The sequence below is a fragment of the Brassica rapa genome, chromosome A10 (assembly GCF_000309985.2).
Source record: "Brassica rapa cultivar Chiifu-401-42 chromosome A10, CAAS_Brap_v3.01, whole genome shotgun sequence".
Classification (NCBI taxonomy): Eukaryota; Viridiplantae; Streptophyta; class Magnoliopsida; order Brassicales; family Brassicaceae; genus Brassica; species Brassica rapa.
This window is the reverse complement of record NC_024804.2, coordinates 590139-608322: the sequence shown is the minus strand read 5'-3', so window position 1 is coordinate 608322 and position 18184 is coordinate 590139. Positions and strand designations below refer to the sequence as shown.

At 34.4% G+C, this 18184-nt stretch overlaps 4 protein-coding genes across 6 annotated transcripts; 1 reads left to right on the top strand and 3 right to left on the bottom strand.

Annotated features, from left to right (window-relative positions):
* Positions 1 to 5956: 5956 nt before the first annotated feature.
* LOC103844590 lies at positions 5957 to 7746 on the bottom strand. Of its 3 annotated transcripts, none has more exons than XM_009121391.3 (4): positions 7523 to 7746; positions 6593 to 7164; positions 6372 to 6504; positions 5957 to 6274 (listed from the first exon to the last, which is right to left on the bottom strand). In XM_009121391.3, exons 2-4 carry the CDS (start codon positions 7083 to 7085, stop codon positions 6235 to 6237), a joined length of 666 nt encoding a protein of 221 aa, XP_009119639.1. In that variant the 5' UTR covers positions 7086 to 7164; positions 7523 to 7746; the 3' UTR covers positions 5957 to 6234. The 3 variants fall into 3 exon arrangements, with proteins under 3 accessions (XP_009119639.1, XP_009119637.1, XP_009119638.1); XM_009121389.2 differs by having other exon boundaries at positions 6372 to 6516; positions 7523 to 7740; XM_009121390.3 differs by having other exon boundaries at positions 6372 to 6516; positions 6593 to 7111; positions 7523 to 7724.
* Positions 7747 to 7968: 222 nt separating this feature from the next.
* Positions 7969 to 11938, bottom strand: LOC103844591 (pentatricopeptide repeat-containing protein At1g02370, mitochondrial). Its single transcript, XM_009121392.3, has 2 exons — positions 9548 to 11938; positions 7969 to 9391 (listed from the first exon to the last, which is right to left on the bottom strand). Exons 1-2 carry the CDS (start codon positions 9842 to 9844, stop codon positions 8141 to 8143), a joined length of 1548 nt encoding a protein of 515 aa, XP_009119640.1. The 5' UTR covers positions 9845 to 11938; the 3' UTR covers positions 7969 to 8140.
* A 1853-nt stretch (positions 11939 to 13791) lies between these two features.
* Positions 13792 to 14982, top strand: LOC103844722 (phosphatidylinositol 4-kinase gamma 2). Its single transcript, XM_009121534.1, has 3 exons — positions 13792 to 14319; positions 14460 to 14848; positions 14934 to 14982. The coding sequence occupies exons 1-3, from the start codon at positions 13792 to 13794 to the stop codon at positions 14980 to 14982; spliced, it is 966 nt and encodes a 321-aa protein (XP_009119782.1).
* A 1155-nt stretch (positions 14983 to 16137) lies between these two features.
* LOC103844723 (putative F-box protein At4g21240) lies at positions 16138 to 17666 on the bottom strand. The gene is made up of 2 exons (XM_033282436.1): positions 16590 to 17666; positions 16138 to 16496 (listed from the first exon to the last, which is right to left on the bottom strand). Exons 1-2 carry the CDS (start codon positions 17617 to 17619, stop codon positions 16360 to 16362), a joined length of 1167 nt encoding a protein of 388 aa, XP_033138327.1. The 5' UTR covers positions 17620 to 17666; the 3' UTR covers positions 16138 to 16359.
* Between the last annotated feature and the right edge of the window lie 518 nt (positions 17667 to 18184).

The window sequence follows — 18184 nt, the reverse complement described above, 5'->3', positions numbered from 1 at the left end:
CATCAATGAGGTCATCAATAACCTCCTCTGTAGTAGGGATTGTGTGTTGAGGGAAATCGCAAAGGGCCAAGTTTCTGCCCAAAGGTTGTCTAGTATCCATTGCCAAATCACCAGTCTCCTCACAAAGGTGTAGTGTACCCGTGTGTTGATTGTTGCTTCCAGACATTCTTGGTTGAACTTTTTCCCGCCACATCACCTGAGAGGGGCATTCTCTGTTAACCCCTGCAGCGTTCTGTCGAGTCCTAGGATGGTTGACTTGTGGTTGGGGGTGATGTCGTGTATGTCGGGTAGTTGGGGGAGAAGCTCCTTCTCTGTTCCTTGGTGGAATCAGTTTATTCTTCAGAGGTTGTCCTCTTACCTCCGGCGGGGGTACTCTGCTGCCGAAAAGCCTACCATGTCTATCGATTCTCTGATGGAAAGGCTCCTTTATTGGTTCAGTAAGCAGTTCACTGTCCCTTTGGCTTGCATAAGGCTTAGCTTCTCGAGAGGATTGTGTACACTCCCGTGATCGATGCGTTAGTTTGTGGCAGATGGAGCAGTGAAGTTGAAGGTCTTCATAAACTAAAGCTACTACCAGTTCTTCGCCAGAGTCAAATTCGATAAGCGGGTCCATGATCAGAGGTTTAAAAGCATCCACAAAAACCCTGACTTTTGCAGAAGTTTTGGAGATATGATAGGTATCGAAACAACCTAGTTCATGGCCTATGCTGAGGATCATCTTCTCATGCCAGAAATGTAGGGGCAGTCCTTGTAGTCGAATCCAAAAGGGGATCTGCGAAGGGAAGGTGGGAGAGATGACTGGCTCCCATTTCTGCAGCACCACCATCCAGCGGTGATAGTGATAGGGTCTGTTGGCTAAAACCTTGTCCAAATCCTCCTTGAGTTCAAATCTGAACTGGAAACAGTCTAGGCCCAGATCAGCTCCCGTAATTCTTCCCTTCAGATTCCAGGTTCTTGGGAGTGTAGTGATGAGTGCTTCCACCGGCTGTTCCTTTGCGTTGGTGACTCTTCCGATGAGAGTAAGAGCGTTCTCCTCTATCAGGGCTGAGGTATCGATCTCCGGCGCTCTAATACGTTTTCTCTCACCGTCTTTTGGGTGTGCAGCAATTTGTTTGCCTTTCTCAGCTGTGGAGTATCTTCTTGAAGCCATCGAGTGATGAGGAAACAGAGGAGAGGAAGACTTAGGGGGAAATGGAGGTGTCTGAGGAGTAACAGTCGACTCAGCTCCACCTCTAGGAGAGGAAGTTTAGGACCGTAGACGTTTCCGTCCGAAAGAACGGACGGCGGAGCACCGTCGGGAAAGCAAGAACCGTTGGGTAGAAGTTTAGGGTAAGCTTTTAACCAGAGGAAACTTCCGCAAGAGGCAAAAATTCGAAACTACAGGGGGCACGTGTCAGATCGCAGGCACAAAAGAGGGAAGTCAACTTCAGAGGAAACAAAGAGACTGGCGGGTAAAGACTATCCTGGGGAAGTGTGCCCGAGAGAAAATTGTGAATGAACCTTTAGAAAATGGCTCTTTTTAGTACACTGTCGTTTTCCTTTTATAAGTTATGTTTTAGATTGCTTTCTTACAGATTTTGTCAATTATGTTTCATATATATATATATATATATATATATATATATATATATGCGTGTGGACAAAAATCTATGTAAGACAAGTCAAAATTTGTGTCCAAACTATTATACATAATTTCGCAATCAAGTCTTTTTGTTTTAGACTTTTAGTCTTATATAGTTCCTGTTAAGTTTTCGATCACTGTGGGCTGCTGAGATACATCCACTTGATCAACGTTATTAATCACTTTTTCAAAGGATTATATATATTGATGAGGATCCGCTTAATATTGCGAAATGTTCTCTTCAATTGGTCAAGTTTCTGAAAATAAATTAAGTATACTTTTCTATTCCAGCTTTCGAAATATACAAGATCCACACAACCTAAATTTCTGATATTGTTTTGTAAGACATAAAAGCTGTCTTAATGAAATGTTCGAGTAAACAATACTCGAACATGGTAAGACATAAAAACTTATACGAGCTACTAATTAATTAACTAAATTATATCTTAAATATGGATCTTTAAGGACATATTAGATGAAAAATACATGTTCAAAATAAATCAGATAACCAAGCTTGAAAGTTTATTCTAGTGTTTTTAAGTGCACAAAAAAAAACAAGCTTGAAAGTTTAATCCAAAATGAGAAAATAGGGAAATATACAAAGACTACATGTATGAGAATAAATAACATGCATGTTTTTAAAAAATGTAGAAATAGTAGTAATCAAATGCGCTGGTTTTATTTTATGTCTGAAAAACATCAGAGTCAATGATGTATGACGTATATCTAATCTATTTATGCAGTCTCCCAAATAATCACTAGCAAATAAGCGACCAATCACTGACAAATCGTGCGGTGTGTTGTCCGTCACCGCAGGACGTGGATCTCTCTTTCGCTCGTTATGTATAACTTACGTCAAATAGTTTATTCGACGTGAGTACTTGTGCTCGTTTTATTCTCTCGATTTCTTTTCCGTAAAATCAATCAGTCTCATCATCGTTTTCAAGAGTCTTTTGCCCCCTTAACATCTATCTAAAACAAGGATGAGAATACCAGATAGACTATAAAAATAACAAAAAAAAAAAAACTGCAATCCAAAACATGTACGTCGGTTGTTATCATTACTACAAGGCCACCAGCAAAACACCAAAACACTAAATTTAATATAATTTTATCTCTAACAAAATACCAAATTTGACATCATTCCACCAAATTTGGTATAGTGTGAATAGTGCTTTATCAAATTTGGTATAACATTATTCATCACACCAAAGTTTTAAAATGTATATTTTATTATGTTTCATTTAATAATATAGTTCAATTACTATCCAATTTTTAATTAAATATTAAATGGTATTATTTGTATTTTAAATTTATTTTTACATAATTAAAATATTAAGTTTTTATTTTTATTTTCAAAATAAATCACTAAATGACTATGATCATTTATGACTAATATCATTCATCATTTACAAGTAAAAAATATAAGTAATATTATAAATGTGATAAAATAATTATTTATCAATTACAAATAATAAAAATATATAAAAAATAAAAATAAAAACATCAAATATTATATAATATTACTTTTGGTGTAAAATTTGGTGTCATTGTTAGGAATGACAAAAATATTATAATACCTAAACACCAAATTTGGTGTAATTAAAACACCAAATTTGGTGTTATTATTGGAGATGCATAGAAACACCATATTTGGTGTTATTATGGGAGACTAGGTTCTTGTCCGCGCTACGCGCGGATAGTATTTTAATTTTTTTTTCCATATTTTTGTACTATTATGTCAATTGTTTAGTTTTATAAAATGTTATGTTTTTACTGTAAATTTGGAATTAAAAATCTAATTTTTTCTTACTGTAAAGTAAGTTAATTTTGTTTGAATCTTACCACAATACATTATACATGAAGAGAATATAGTTGGTCTTTATATTCTTATTTGGTGTAATATTGAAAATTTTGATGGTGTGTTTAAATGATTTTTTTAAATTATATATTTTAGGATTGATTTTCGTGACTATATTCTATAATTATCTGAAAACAATTGTTTGTCTCATATAGACATCCACATAAATATGGACTTATGATAAATTTGTTCATTGGAATATTTAGTTTCACTTTCAGCTTTATTTTCTTTTTTGGCACCCTCATGCTAGCTTGTGGGGTAGCCAACTTGGTGCAAAAAGATTTACAAAAGCTGATCGAGATGCGCGTGATCGGACACCTTTTGCTAGGCTATTCGTACGGAATTTTAAAGATCTAGGAATATAAGCAATAGAAAATTCAGAAAATTCTTTGGATACAGCCTGTATTTCGTCGAGCTCCGAGTCCAACGCAGGCCAATCTTCCTCCTTTTGAATGAGTATAACCAGTTGTTCACAGTCAATTGAAAGACCATCTCTCTGTCTCCAAACTTCAGTATCACTTGCATTGCCCATAGCAAACCTTCAGCTTCCGCTTGCAATGGTGATTTGGTGCGTGTATATCGGCCCTTGCTCCAAACAGCATTGGAAAGTCACTATCCATTAACACAAAGCCAAGTCCAGAAATGTCTCTTTCATTTATCCAGGATGTCTAGCAGGAGCGTTTCTTTGCGGAGGAACAGTTGTGTCCGTTACCTCAACTCCCATATCAATTTTCATAATCTCGTTTACACGTTGAGCTATCCTCCAAAACTCTGCTTCAATTTTATTCGCTAATAGGAAAGACATAATTCCTACGATACTATTAATGATTTTTTTTTGTAACACCGATACGACAAACTTATGTTTTATTTAACAAAACTATTATTTCAATTTTGTATTAAAGAATCAATCATATTTTATATTATCCATAATTTTAGTAAATTTGCTTGTTTGTCATGTTTTTATTAGGTTTTAGCTAAATTAATGATTTATTATTTATTTTTAGCTAAGTGGTTAATTTATTAATTTAAAAAGACCCTTGATGAATATTATATATATATTATAAATGAATTTTATTTTAGTAATATTAAATTTTTATTTTATATTAAAACTTAGTTAGTTTTTCTTATTTTTCATATTTTATTAGGTTTTAGACTTTTAGATAGGTTATTGATTTATTATTAATTTCTAATTGATTCTCTAATGTGTTAATTAAAAAAATACCCTTAATGAATTTTATATATAATTAAAAATGAATTTTATTTTAATCATATAAAATTGATATGTTATATTAATATTAATAATTGATTCTAAAATAATAAATAAAATATAAAAAATTTAAAATAAGATAATTCTTATATATATTTTGTTGTTATCTGAAGATAATATATTTAAATATATATTTATTAAAGAAAAAATATTTATATAATGATATTTTCTAAACTATTTCTAAGATATGAGTGTTTAAAAAATTTTTAACACGGGATGTTTAGAATACAGAATTATGCTTATGAGAGAGTGGCTCGGGAATGAGCTTCAAGATGGGTCGAATGGACTCTGAAAATAGCTTTTTATTTTGACGCAAGCCTAGTCCGGATGACATGGTATCTTGGTTGATTCATAATATTTTATCCATGTGGCATGGCTTAGAAAGAAGGGATTTAGTCCCTTTTATATAGTAGGATGCTCCCAGTGGCGGATGTAGAATCAGATTTAATGGGGGGCACAGAAAAAAATTTCACTGTATTTTGTTTTCAGGTTGGAGACACTTCTATACTCTTATCGTAATTGCTAAAGAAAATAAAAAATTAGTTGGGGGCACATGCCCTCGTACCACGTTACACTGTGCGTCCGCCCCTGGATGCTCCATGCAGCTCAAACAGTTTAATAACAGAGGTTTTTATTGTCTTTTTTAAACAAAAAATCATTGTGTTCGTCGTTTGTGGTATATTGATGGAAGTGGAGCCAACACGTGTATATGATGTAAAGTTAATTTTTGGTAGGTAGTGGTGTACATATATAATGGTTGCGGTTCAAAAGAACTTTCTAGTGATCTTCAAATATATGTACGTTACCATTACCAACCGATCCAAAGGTCCCGAATTTTACATTATACGATTAGACGTGTTGGTTGGTTCCACTTCCATCAATATTATCAAATACGACGAAAAACTTATTTTGTGTGGATTGAAATCACTTGCTGGTTAAGTGAATTTTAATATATAGAGTTATTACGGCTGTCGGATATTATTGTGTTAGATGTCGATACTGTGACAAGACTACAGACGTTGTAGTATCTGATTGGCAGATAGATCATTTTCGCATCTTTGTGCATTTTGCTGTAATATTTTGTAAGGTCCATAACAAGCTCCCCATCAATTTTTCATGTCATTAAATACCCCAATCACGTAATTTTCACGTTGCCCACAATCACTAATTATATTCCAAAATAATTGAAAAAAAAACAGGCCCAAGCTAGTTTGATGGGTTCAACTGACACCATCATCATTATTTAGAAAGCAGAAGCTAAGTTTTATGGGTCAACTTACATCATCATATCATTATTTAGAACGCAGACGCTAAGTTTGATGGTTCAACTTACATTATTTAGAACGCAGTCGTTTAGAAGATCTAACCTCGACAAAGAGACAGTTAGGACAGTTACAACACAAATATACAAGGGGGGACAAGACAGGAACAAAACTTGAACCAAAGGAGACTAATCGAGACCAAACACAGACATATGCCAACTCTCTAGTCTTCTTCTGCACCCGAAACTCGCTTCCTCGTGTATCTGAATATCACACAGGTTCATTGAGATAACGTTAGAAACTGTATTAGAAGAAAAAAATATTTGATTGATAAAGAATAACAGTGTTTGGCTGCCTCACCTGTACGAGGTGGCTGGACTGGGATCGGTTTGCTCAACGGGAGCAAAATCATTGTAGAACTGAACTGAGATCAGTTGGGTGTTAGGTGAACCAGTTGGCGCAGGCGAGTTGTCTGAACTCATAGTCATATTGCCTGCAAACAATCCTGCAAAAGAGTGGAGTTTAAAGACATTTTTGGTAATACATTTACAGAGCAAACACTGTTTATCCAAAAGTGGTACCTTGAAAGACTAAGAAGCCGAAGAACAGAGCCGTTACTACCACTGAGAAGATGCTAATGCATGAATACGGGGATGATGATGATGATGATGATAATGACTTGGCTGCTTTCATTCTTCTCAGGGAATTTTTCATCCTTTCGATCCTTGCGCGTTTTCGCATAGCGAGCTCTGCTATTTCCTTCATCACCTTATGGTCATTTGCAGTGAAAGAAGGGCCTTTAGGAGGTCTCGGTGGCTTCGAAGCCTTTCTCGACTTCTTAACTTTAACAATATCATTGCGTTTTCCACCAGAAAGATCTAAACTTTGGCTGCTTGTTTTTTCTGTTGTTCCCATTAGGGGATAATTCAGATCATCATCAGTCTTTTCAGACACACCGAAGCTCACCCCATTGTTCCCTGAAACAGTATCTGAAGTGGATTCTTGCGTAGCATGAGCTAGACCAGCTTCGATGTCTAGTTCAAGATCATGTTCTCCTGGAATCAATTGATCCATCCTACAACACTGAGTTTCTTCTCAAACTGCCAAGTGAAATGCCCACAAAAGCAAAAGCTGATCAAACCCTTTACTTTCCCTAGAGCAGGAACAAGTTAAGTCATAAGAGATAGTGTTAGGACAAACAATCATTTCTCAAAAACAATACAGAGCAATGCTAATTCCGGTTTAACCTAAAACCCGAATCAAAAGTAACCGTCAACAATCATTCTATGGTATACACACAAACAAACAAACAGGCGAATCGAGAACAAGTGGGTCAGGGAGAATGCAGTACCAAGTTTAACAAAAGCCTCAAAGATACATGCTTTGAGAGTGAACTCGGCAAAAATAATCACAGAAACTTAGCAAAGATCAAACCTTTCGTTACGAATCGCAAAACCCTTTAATTTTAAACGAAACTGAGGATCAAATACTGGAATTAAGAGAGTACCCACCTGGAATTAGGGTTCTTCTGGTTGAAATCCGAATTGAGTTTTTGCCTTTTGATTTTGTATAAATAAAACAGAAAAGCTAAAAAGGAATGTTTTTTTTTTTTTTTGGGGTTGGGTTTAGGGATTTTGTTATTCCGCCGAACGAATCGATTGAGACCAGATACAGAGACGTGCCAGCTTGTTTTTCACTACACGCCCCCTCTTTTTTTCTTTTTCTTTTTACCAATCACTATTGGATAATGCCTTTATTCTCAAATTAGTATATTATCACTGATCTGGTAAGCATAACAATCGATTCCAAAGCAATTTTAAGAAAAAACTAAACATTTTACTAAAAATTGTATAAACTGTTAACTGTGCCTTCTAATCATTCTTTGTTTTTTTTAAAGTTCTCTTATGGATAAGTGAAAAGCTTCTTTGTTCAAAATTGTGTGCGAGAATAATTTATCTAAAAATATAAATTTTGCCAGTCTTTGTTGGTGTCACTAATAACAATAACAGTCCACAATTAGCAAATAGGTTGTTGTTGGATTTGGATTAAACAAAACACAATCTATTGGTTGACAAGAAGCTTAAACTCATAAAAAAGAGACTTGACACTTTTGAGTATGACTAAATTACTTAATTTTGAGGACAAACAGTTTCAAGCAAGTCTTGCATCTCCTCGCTTACTTCAATCTGCTCTCGGAACAATCTCTCACGCATGTCCGGACAAGTCTTCTCAGCTGCTGCATAAGTCTTTATAAGAAAAGTCACTGTTTCAGAGTCAAGAGGTCTCCACTTGGACAAGATCCTGCACAACTCCTCCGCTCCTTCCACATCTTTAGCTTTCTCAAAGTGAAGGAAAAACAAGCTCACTAGCTCCGAGCTCCAGCTCCACTCATCATCTCTATTCTCTACCAAATCAGAAGCTGCTGCTTCCAAATGCTTCATAGCCAAACCAGCTTCACCCTTCTCCAACAGATGAACCATCAGAAGCTGTCTCGACTTCGAAAAAGGCCCTTTGCACTTCTTCAACGCTCCCTCCATAATCATCTCCGCTTCTCGATACATACCTCCTTTGAGATACGCGTTGATTGCTATATTCCCCAGCCTCATATCGTAAGCATAGCATTTGGATTCCCACTCAGTGAAGACCCTCTTAACCCCATCTATATCACCTAGCTTACTCAGAGCTTGCAACATGACTAAGTAGCTAATGTTGTTGACCTCAGGACGAGCCTTCTTCAGCGACTCCCAAACTCGCTCAACCTCGGAAGCCTTCGAGATTCCGGCGTACAAGCTGATGAGAAAATGGTGCGCGTCTCGGTTGTTAGGATTCATCTTCTCCTCCATGGTTCTCAGAGCTGACTCCGCCTTCTCGTGAAGACCAGCTTTGGTGTAGATCCCAGCTAAGCTAGAGAAAGTGTTCCAAGTGGTTTTAGCTTCACTGTCTTTGTTCATCTCATCAATAACCTTCTCTAACCCTTCTAAGTCGTTTAAGCTTCCGCAGCTCTGCATCCATATAGAGTAAGTGATCCCACAAGGAGATATCTCCCTCTTTTTCATCTCATCAACAAGCACAGGTACCTTCTCTGGCTGGCCTAACCGCATGTACATTGACATCATGTTGTTAAACGGCAGCGTATTGTTAACGAAGTTAAGCTCATCCATTTTCTCGAAATGAGACTTTGCTTTCTCTTCCTTGAGCTCCACGCAGTAACAGTTCATTAGCGCTCCGTAAGTAGACTGATGACTCTTCGTGGAAGGATCTAAACCGTTGAAGTAGCTCTCCGCAGCTTCTAAGCCTTTAGTCTTTGCGATCAGATCCAAACGAATCGCGTGGTCGGCGATTGATAACGTCATCTTCCTCATCTCCATCCAATCAAAGATCTGAAAATTTATCAATTCAAAAAAATGTAATCTTTCTTCTCGTAATCAACTCAAAACTCTTAAAGGTCGAAACTTTATGATGATAAAAGATCAGAGAGAGAGAGAGAGAGAGAGAGAGAGAGAGAGAGAGAGAGAGAGAGAGAGAGAGAGAGAGACCTCGAGGGCGTGTTGATGGCGGCGGAACTTGCGAAGGTCTTTGGCGCAGCGAAAGAGATCGTCTTTTCTGACGGGAGTGCCTTCCATGATGAACTGATTCAGCGTCTGCGTCACTGTCCCTCCCGTGACGCTGAGCTTGGAGAGCTTCTTGTAGATCTCTCGCTGCCGTGACGCCGCCGTCGGAGAAGCGGAAACAGAGGACTCGACGACGCCGGCGGAAGACGCCGGAGAGAAGACCGTTGCGCAGAACCTCTTCCCGAGGCGGGAGCCGGAGGCTATCAGATTGCGGAAGTTCATCTTTCTTACAGTTAACTCTTCGGAAAGATCAACCGCTGTTCTTCGCTAAGCTATCGAGATGTTGACGTAAGGAGAAAAGTGGGGTCCGATGAGTGGTAGTAGGATTTAAGGGCAAAACTTTATGCCGTTTTTAAGTAAAAACGGCATGTAGTCTATAAGAAAAAGGTTTGGTGTCGTTTACAGTAGTTAGAAACTGTTTGTTGTTCAGCGTGCATTTTGTAATTCAAAGCTCACGTATGCATGCAGAAGAACGTATATGAAAACCAAATCCGCCTCGGGAAGGAAACTAGGAAGTAGAACGAGTCAAAGATCAGACAAACATTATCTTTGATGGTATATCAAACAATATACTACATTAACAAATATTCTCCTTAAAGAAATATATATTTTTTTTTTGACTAAAGGCATTCATATTTAATTGCAAAAAAAAAAAAAAAAATTTACAAGCATTAAGCTATAGTTAACCCCACATTAACGGCCCAACCCAATATTTTTTTTTCATTTTGGAAAAAAATTGTGATTTAGGATTACACTAGTCCTCTTTCTCAAAAAAAAAAAGAAAGATTACACTAGTCCTTATTTGTAGTTAGATACTTCCCCTGTTTCATTTTTCAAAGATGTTTTAAGTTTTTTTCAGTTTAAGTGATGTTTTCAAATTTACTGTTTAAACTAAATGTAATTTGATGTTTGTAACCATTTATAATATGCAATATAATTTTTATTGGTTGAATTACTTATAATTATTGTTGTTTTTATTCAAACAAAATTACTTGAATAAAATTTAGTAATTTCTTAATTGATGTGCAAAACTTTAAATATCACATATTCTGAATTAGAAAAAGTACGGGCTAATTAGCAATTTTAACATAATTATCGAAACATAAAATCATGTCGTTTTAAAATTTCTCTAAGATCCTCCGATACAAGCATTAAGTATGATATGTCTCGGTTTAGATAGTTTATCCGGATTCGTTGATAAAACTTGGAACCAACCCAAAAAACAAATTTGTACGTTGTTGGATATTTTCGTTAGGCCTTATGATTTTCGGTTTAGATTTGCCTGAAACTTGATGTAATACGCAAATAACTCAAAATTGTATACATATTAATATTTTCAATATTTTAAAAAAAAATTAGGTTCAAATATTCAGAGATAGTTTCATTTATTGGGTAAAACACTGAATTTTATATTTTTGGATATTCTAATACTAAATATTCAGAATGAACCAATACCAACAGAAATAGGTATTAAAGAAATAGGTATTAAACGGTTTTGTAATTAATTTGAACCAATCTGAAATCAATATAACTGATTCAAGACTGAATAAAAAATTTGCAGGTGCCTATAGGATCCAAATCTCTAAAATTCTAAAGACATTGATCCTATAAGAACCAAACTAAATCCGATATGCATATCTATATTTTTTTATGCAACGAACGGCCATTCTAATTCTCAAACTTTCACATATCCATACCTAATCATGTCGTTTAAGGCATTTTATCATCTTAGTTTTGGTTCATACGATTAACTTTTATGCAGTTAAAAGTTCTTAAAAATGTCTAGAATGTAATAACAAAATAATGCATTACCTAATCTTATAAGTTAGTACGTACATGCACAAAATATATAGTTACAAATATATGTTAGCAGTAGTATAATAGTATGCCTTATGCAAATATAAAAAAATCATCAGAATCATGTTTAATCAATCAAAACCAATGTTTTAAAACCAGACCGGAAGCCGAACCAGATATCTATTTGGATTATGGTTTAGTATGTTTTGATCAGGTCAAACATGATTCAATAATCTGGTTCAATATTTCTAGATATATAAATTTAAAAGTGATGTGAGAAAATATGATACATAATTAAAATATAAATAAATATGATACATAAAACATTATAAATATAAACTATTTTTTATTTATATGGCTGGTTTATAGATTTTGATAGTTTTAATGGTTTTTAGTAAGTTCAATAACTTTGAGATCCAATCCGACTACTTGGCCTAAGGATGGGCCGCGTATTGGTACCCATTCGGGTTCGGTTCGGATCTATTCGAATTTTGAATTTTTGGGTCTAAAGATTTCAACCCTATTCGGATATTTATTAATTTTGGTTCGGGTTTGGTTTGGATCTTTGCGGATTTGGTTCGGATTCGGGTTTGGATATCCTTAAAATTATTTTAAAAATTTTAAAATTCAGATATTTTTAAAATTCTCAAAATCTAAATAAAAAATAATATATAACATATACATGTGAATAATGTATGCCAAAATACCTTAACTTAACATAAAATTTAGTTTAGCTTGATTATTTGGATGGAGAATCAATACATATATCAAATAATTTTAGTGTTTTGAGTATTTTTTTAGCTATTTAAGATATGTAATTTTAACTATTTGTATATATTTTTAAGTATTTTTTGGACACCTTCAAAATATCTTATATATTTTTTATATTTTTTTGGATATTAAATCTGAAAATAATTAATATATTTAAGTATATTAATCTGATTAGGATCTATTCGGATACCAAATATTTCGGTTTAGGTCAGGTTTGGTTATGGTTTTTTGAATATCAAAATTTTAAAGCCATTCGGATATTTAACAAGTTTTGGTTCGTCTTCAGTACTACTTTTTGGAACCAATTCATGTCTTTTACCCAGCCTTAACTTGACTGGTTCATGGTCGAATCAGTTATTAGACTCATCTATGACCGGATCATAGTCGAACCTGGTCCAACCACCTGATCGGTCCGGTGAAACATTGATCAAAACCAATCAAATAAGCAATGCCTACTTTGTCTTTTGAGTCGCCATATTTGATGTATGATTACTAGTTAGTTATATTGAAAAAAAAATTATAAACTCTAAAGAAGCAATATACACTACACTGTAAATGCAAGAGTCTTATAAATGTTGAGTTGAAAAGTGGTCAAATTTATGCTTACGTATAGAGTAGTGTAAGACTACTGCAGAGCAATATCAGCTTATATCAGTGTTTCTCTCTTCTTGTAATGATTTGTATGTTTTCTCTTCTTGTACGTCTTACTTATATTGTCTTTGAAAAAAAAATCTAGTTGCTCTTGATTTCTTTCTTCCAACAAAAGAACAGTTTGAATACAAAAGTGTGAGCTTGATCCACATTCCTATCTTTCAAGAAGAAGGTAATCTGAATCTTTTCTTGTTTATTTAAGAATGTTACATATATTAAACTTTCTTATGAAGCTCTTATGTTTTCTTTGTGTTTCTAGAAACAACAAGTTTCATCTTTTCTTTCATTTGATCCGTGTTTCCAACGTATGAATGCTCTCTTCTACTTGGTTTGATTAATATCTCTTCTACAAAAAAATAATAATAATTTGAATCTTATCTAGTTTATATAAAAGTGTTTCATATCTTAAAATAATTTTGTTCATGAAATTCCTAATATATACAATTTCTCCTTAGTTATATAAGTTGTAAGTTAAAGTAATTTGAGTCATTTAAAAAGGTAATTTGAATCTTCTCTGGTGTATTTTATTTTCATGTTTTAATTTTTAAATTTGAGGAATTATTTTAAACTAAATGTATAATGCCCATGAATATATGTATATAATTAAAACAATAATATTTTTTTAAAAAATATACTAGTAATATATGTGGTTGAGGTAATTTAGATCTTCTCTTGTGTATTTCTTTTATTTTCATGGTTTAATTTTAATAATCTGAGGAAAATATTTTAGACTAAGTATACTGAATATATGTATATAATCATAACAGTAATCTTTTTTTTTTTGAAATTATGCAACTAAAGTATGTGTAACTATATAGAAAATGTACATTGATGATATTAGTGATAATAATTTCCATTAAGCTTTTTATTGTATATTGTTTGTTTCTTAGTTGTTAACTGTTTTTGAATGTGTGTGATGATTATATTGTAGGATGGAAAACAAAACGTGCATGGTAGAAGAAGTTCAACAACCGTCTACGATTGGAGTGATTGTGAAGGGGATAGATAATATCAAGTATGCAGAAAAGATTAAGGGTACATCAAATGGTACTTACTTAATGAAGGGTCTGCGTGAAGAGATGATAGCTGTGTTCAAACCTATTCAAGAAGAAACTTTCTATAGAGCTGGAAAGAAGAAGGGTTACAAAGCGGACAGAGAAGTTGCGGCGTTCATTTTAGATCATCCAGCACAAGAAGGGGGAGAAGGATTCGGACGTGTACCACCTACAAGCTTTGCGCGTGCCAGATACACTAATGGAGAAACAACAGACTGGGACAGCGGTTCGCTTCAGCAGTACGTCCCGAATCAAGAGTGGAATCAAAGGCCAGAAGTGTTTGCTATTGATGATGTTCAAAGACTGAGTTTGGTTGATGTGCGCTTTGGAAACAATGATAGGCATAATGGCAACATATTGAATTCAAACACAAATGGGGGAAGGTTAATCCCAATTGATCACGGTGAATGCTTTCCTACAGAGGTATGAAGTATTTTTAATTTATTGTTTTCATTATATTATCCTTTGAATCTAACACTTTAGAGGAAATTGTTTGATTTTATGTTGTAAGATATTTTTGCTGGTAAGATGTATAATGTGGGTTTCATTTTTTTTATTTTTAGTGGAACAATTATAGATTTATTTGGACAACATGGGCTCAAGCAGCATTTCCGTATCCATATTATATGGTTGATTATGTGAAGAGCCTAGATGTCAAAAATGATCTCAATACTTTGAAGGAAAATGGGATAGAGCTGGGAGAGAGGTCTGAATTTATTTACAAAGTTCAAAACAGAGTTCTACAAGCAGGTGTTCTTGGTGGTTATACTCCAAAAGATATTGGAAAATTCATGACAAAAGCCTATCGCAGCAAAAAAGAGAAGGCTCCAAGAACTATTATAGATGTTATGAACTGCATGAGTGGTATACCAGAAGCTTGGAGTGTTGAAGAGAGACAGGTGCTGGAGTTAGTCCACGAGAAGACCACAAGTGCACTAGATTACAATAGAAGGTATGTGTCTTCATTATAAGTTTTCTTTTACGTTCTCTTTAAACATATTTTAAGAGATTCTTGTTCTGTTTTTGTGATGCTATAGTTTGTCTGAGGAGAATTTGAAGGGTTCGACATCAACATATCGACGCTAGTAAAACTTCTCATGTTATCTTGTTTGACTCTTTTTCTTGAGAAAAAGAGTGGAGAAAGTTTGAACGAGGATGTATCTCAAATCTAAAACTTGGTTATGTTTTGTTATGTGTAGTTTAGGATTGACTCTGTTTTTCTATATAATGTCTGTTTATGTACTCTGTTCCGAGGTTAAAATTTTAAGTTGATTTGGATTTTGTTATGTTATATATTAATCTTAAAATTATGGTAAATCTAGTCCAAAATTCATTAGACATTTGTTTAGGCTAGATTTTTGTTTAGCATATATGACCTCGTTTTTTTTTTAGTTTTTTGGTATTTCTGTTTATAAAATAGCTACCATATTAAAACCATGTTTAGTTTGATTCGGTTTATATACCGTCGGTTTTTGGTTTATTCGATTTTATACCAAAAATAATAAATATATTTATCTTTTATAATATGTTATAAATTTCACGTTATATGATTATATATCGGCTAAATCCAAACCACTTTCTATATATCGGTTCGGTTTTAATTGAGATATATACTTTGACATACAGGAACGAAGACATAAGTCTGAAGCTATAACATAAGTTTATTCATCATGCACTTGGTGATTTGAAACTAATCTCTTGATACTCGATGGATTCTTTTCATTAAGTATCATGTATATGTATCAGTTAGTTAGCCGGCAAACTAGAAACGTTTGTGCATTTAAAAGATTCTAATCAGTCTTTGATAATTCACCCATATATAAAAATGTTTCAAAAGCAAGATAATGGGTCTTTAAAGTTAAAAATTCAAATGATATTGGTTTATCCATACTGCACCGTTGACCGAACAAAAGATGAAAAGATCGTCAGCCACAATGATTCTAGTCTTAATGTCTTATATATATATATTCGCATTATAATGTATACACACTATCATATCATTCAGTGATTATATTGACAAGTTTGTTTTAGTCAAAAACAATATTCCGTTTCGTCGATTTTTTTCCAGTTTATTGCCATGTCGAGCCATTGATGTGTATATCCTTGCTCAAAGACTCGAACTGAATTCTTGGGTTTATTACTTAAGGCCAAACTGATTCAAAATAGAAGGCAAGAAATTGAGTACCGAAGCGCCATATATGCCATAAGTATTTCTAATTTTCCTTGTATGGGACATGCATCTCAAAACAAGAGTTAGTGAATATAAAATAAACGTTTCAAAACAAAAAGTCTTGAAATGGATAAACATCGATTACTAAATGAAACATTATCAGCATGTTGTATGCATAAACGAACCTTCAAAGAAGTGAAAATGATAAAGTCAAACTCAGTGCGTTACATCTGTATAAGGAAAGAAAAACTCGTTCCTCTTAAAAAAACATTAAGAAGAATCTCTCTCTGACTTTATTGGTTCCAGTTGATGGGAGAAACATAGCGAGGAACGTTCTCCAAAGACATGAGACTCTCGCTGTGATTCGAATATAAATGGACTTCGAAGGTTTCTGAACCACTATACTCCTCGTATTCCTCGTATTCAACCCCTTCATATATGACCCTCCTTGTAAGGTTTGTCTTTGGATCATAGTATATAACATAAATTGCTTCAAATCTTGCTGTGGAGTAAATGAACTCACCAGTATCCTGAGTAACACCATCTAGCGACAAGTAAACTCGCCAGATAGGGTCACGTCGAGGCCAAATTTGAAAAGGCATGAGATAGTCTCTAAGCGACCATTCTTGTTTCTCTTCATCCTCCAAAATCCAAAATCTTAGAGAAGAGACTAATTTCTTTTCATCACGGTCTTCACAAACCCATGCTAATTTTCCTTGGTAGTTAAGCAGCAAAGGACAAAGTTTAGGATCGTCTGGTTTTCTAATTATTCTGAACTTCTCGTACCTCACATCGAAACTCACAAGGACGACTTCCCATTGAGTAATAGCATCGACTTCAAAACATATACTCGCTTCATAATATGCATGCCCGTTGATGCATACACCTCGATGTCCCATGGGCCATCGAGGAGTATAATGTTTAGGGCTATTTTTTATCACTCTCCATGATTCTTGAGGCCCCAATGTGAAGACAATAGGATCATTGTTTGAGCTGCTCGCAATGCAAAATACTTTATACTTATCTTCGACCGGATCGTACCCTAAAAAGTAACTCTTAAACCTGAATTCAGCTGGTTCGGGTAAGGTTACATGTTGCCTCATGGAAGGATTCCAAACTACAGTCTCCCCCATAAAATTTCCACAACATATCAATCCGTGGACCGACTCGGAATAGGGTTCGTAGTTACCAGTATCAAATTCAGGGGGATCCATCTGATAACGTTCCACATCAGAGTAGGACGTGTGCGGGTGTTCATGTTGGGGCAGTGAGACAAATAAGCGCCTCTTGTCACTTGTTTTGATGCATACAAGAAGACGTAGCCGAGATGAAGTCATGAACGCGAACGACGTGATGAAATATGGACGAGTGATGATGGACGCCCATAGCTTCGAGACACAACGAAACCTCACAGCAGATTTAGCGGGCAGTCTCAAGACTATATCATGAATAAGATCAAGAGGGATCAGCTCTACCTCTAAAAGCTTACAAATACTATCTTCTTCTTTATATTGTATTATTCTCTCCCCATCTTCCGCTTGTTCTTCTCGCATCTCCACCGAGACGATCTACTCCTATAAAGTTACCCTTGTGGTCTCCTTTATCAGCAAGAACTTGGAAATACGATATTACACAAAAGCGGTAGTAATAGCTGTATATTATACAATGGTATGTCCTCTGAGAAAATATGTAAACAATATACTTTTAGATAGTTTACAAAAAAGAGTAGCATATATGGCTGTAACTAGTAAATATTTTAGGAAGTATAGAATAAATGGAATTGGAATCAATGGAATGAATAGTGATACTTCGAAAAATTAAAAGGATGATATGTCTTTTTTTTTAATTATATTTGAATTATCTCATTCTTTTCATTCTTATTTTTTTATCATGAATGATAACATAATTCATAATTTTTCCATTTATCCCACAAGAAAGTGTGAATTTTTTTTTTAGTTAACTGATAATTTTTTGAATAGTTATGAATAATTCCACGTGATTCCATTCACAAAAAGAAATTCCAGTTACAACTATATTTTTACAAAAAGTTAAAAGAAAAGAAGCACTTCGCAACAGTAAAAATGGAAATAATGTTACAATTATATTAAAGCACCCTCG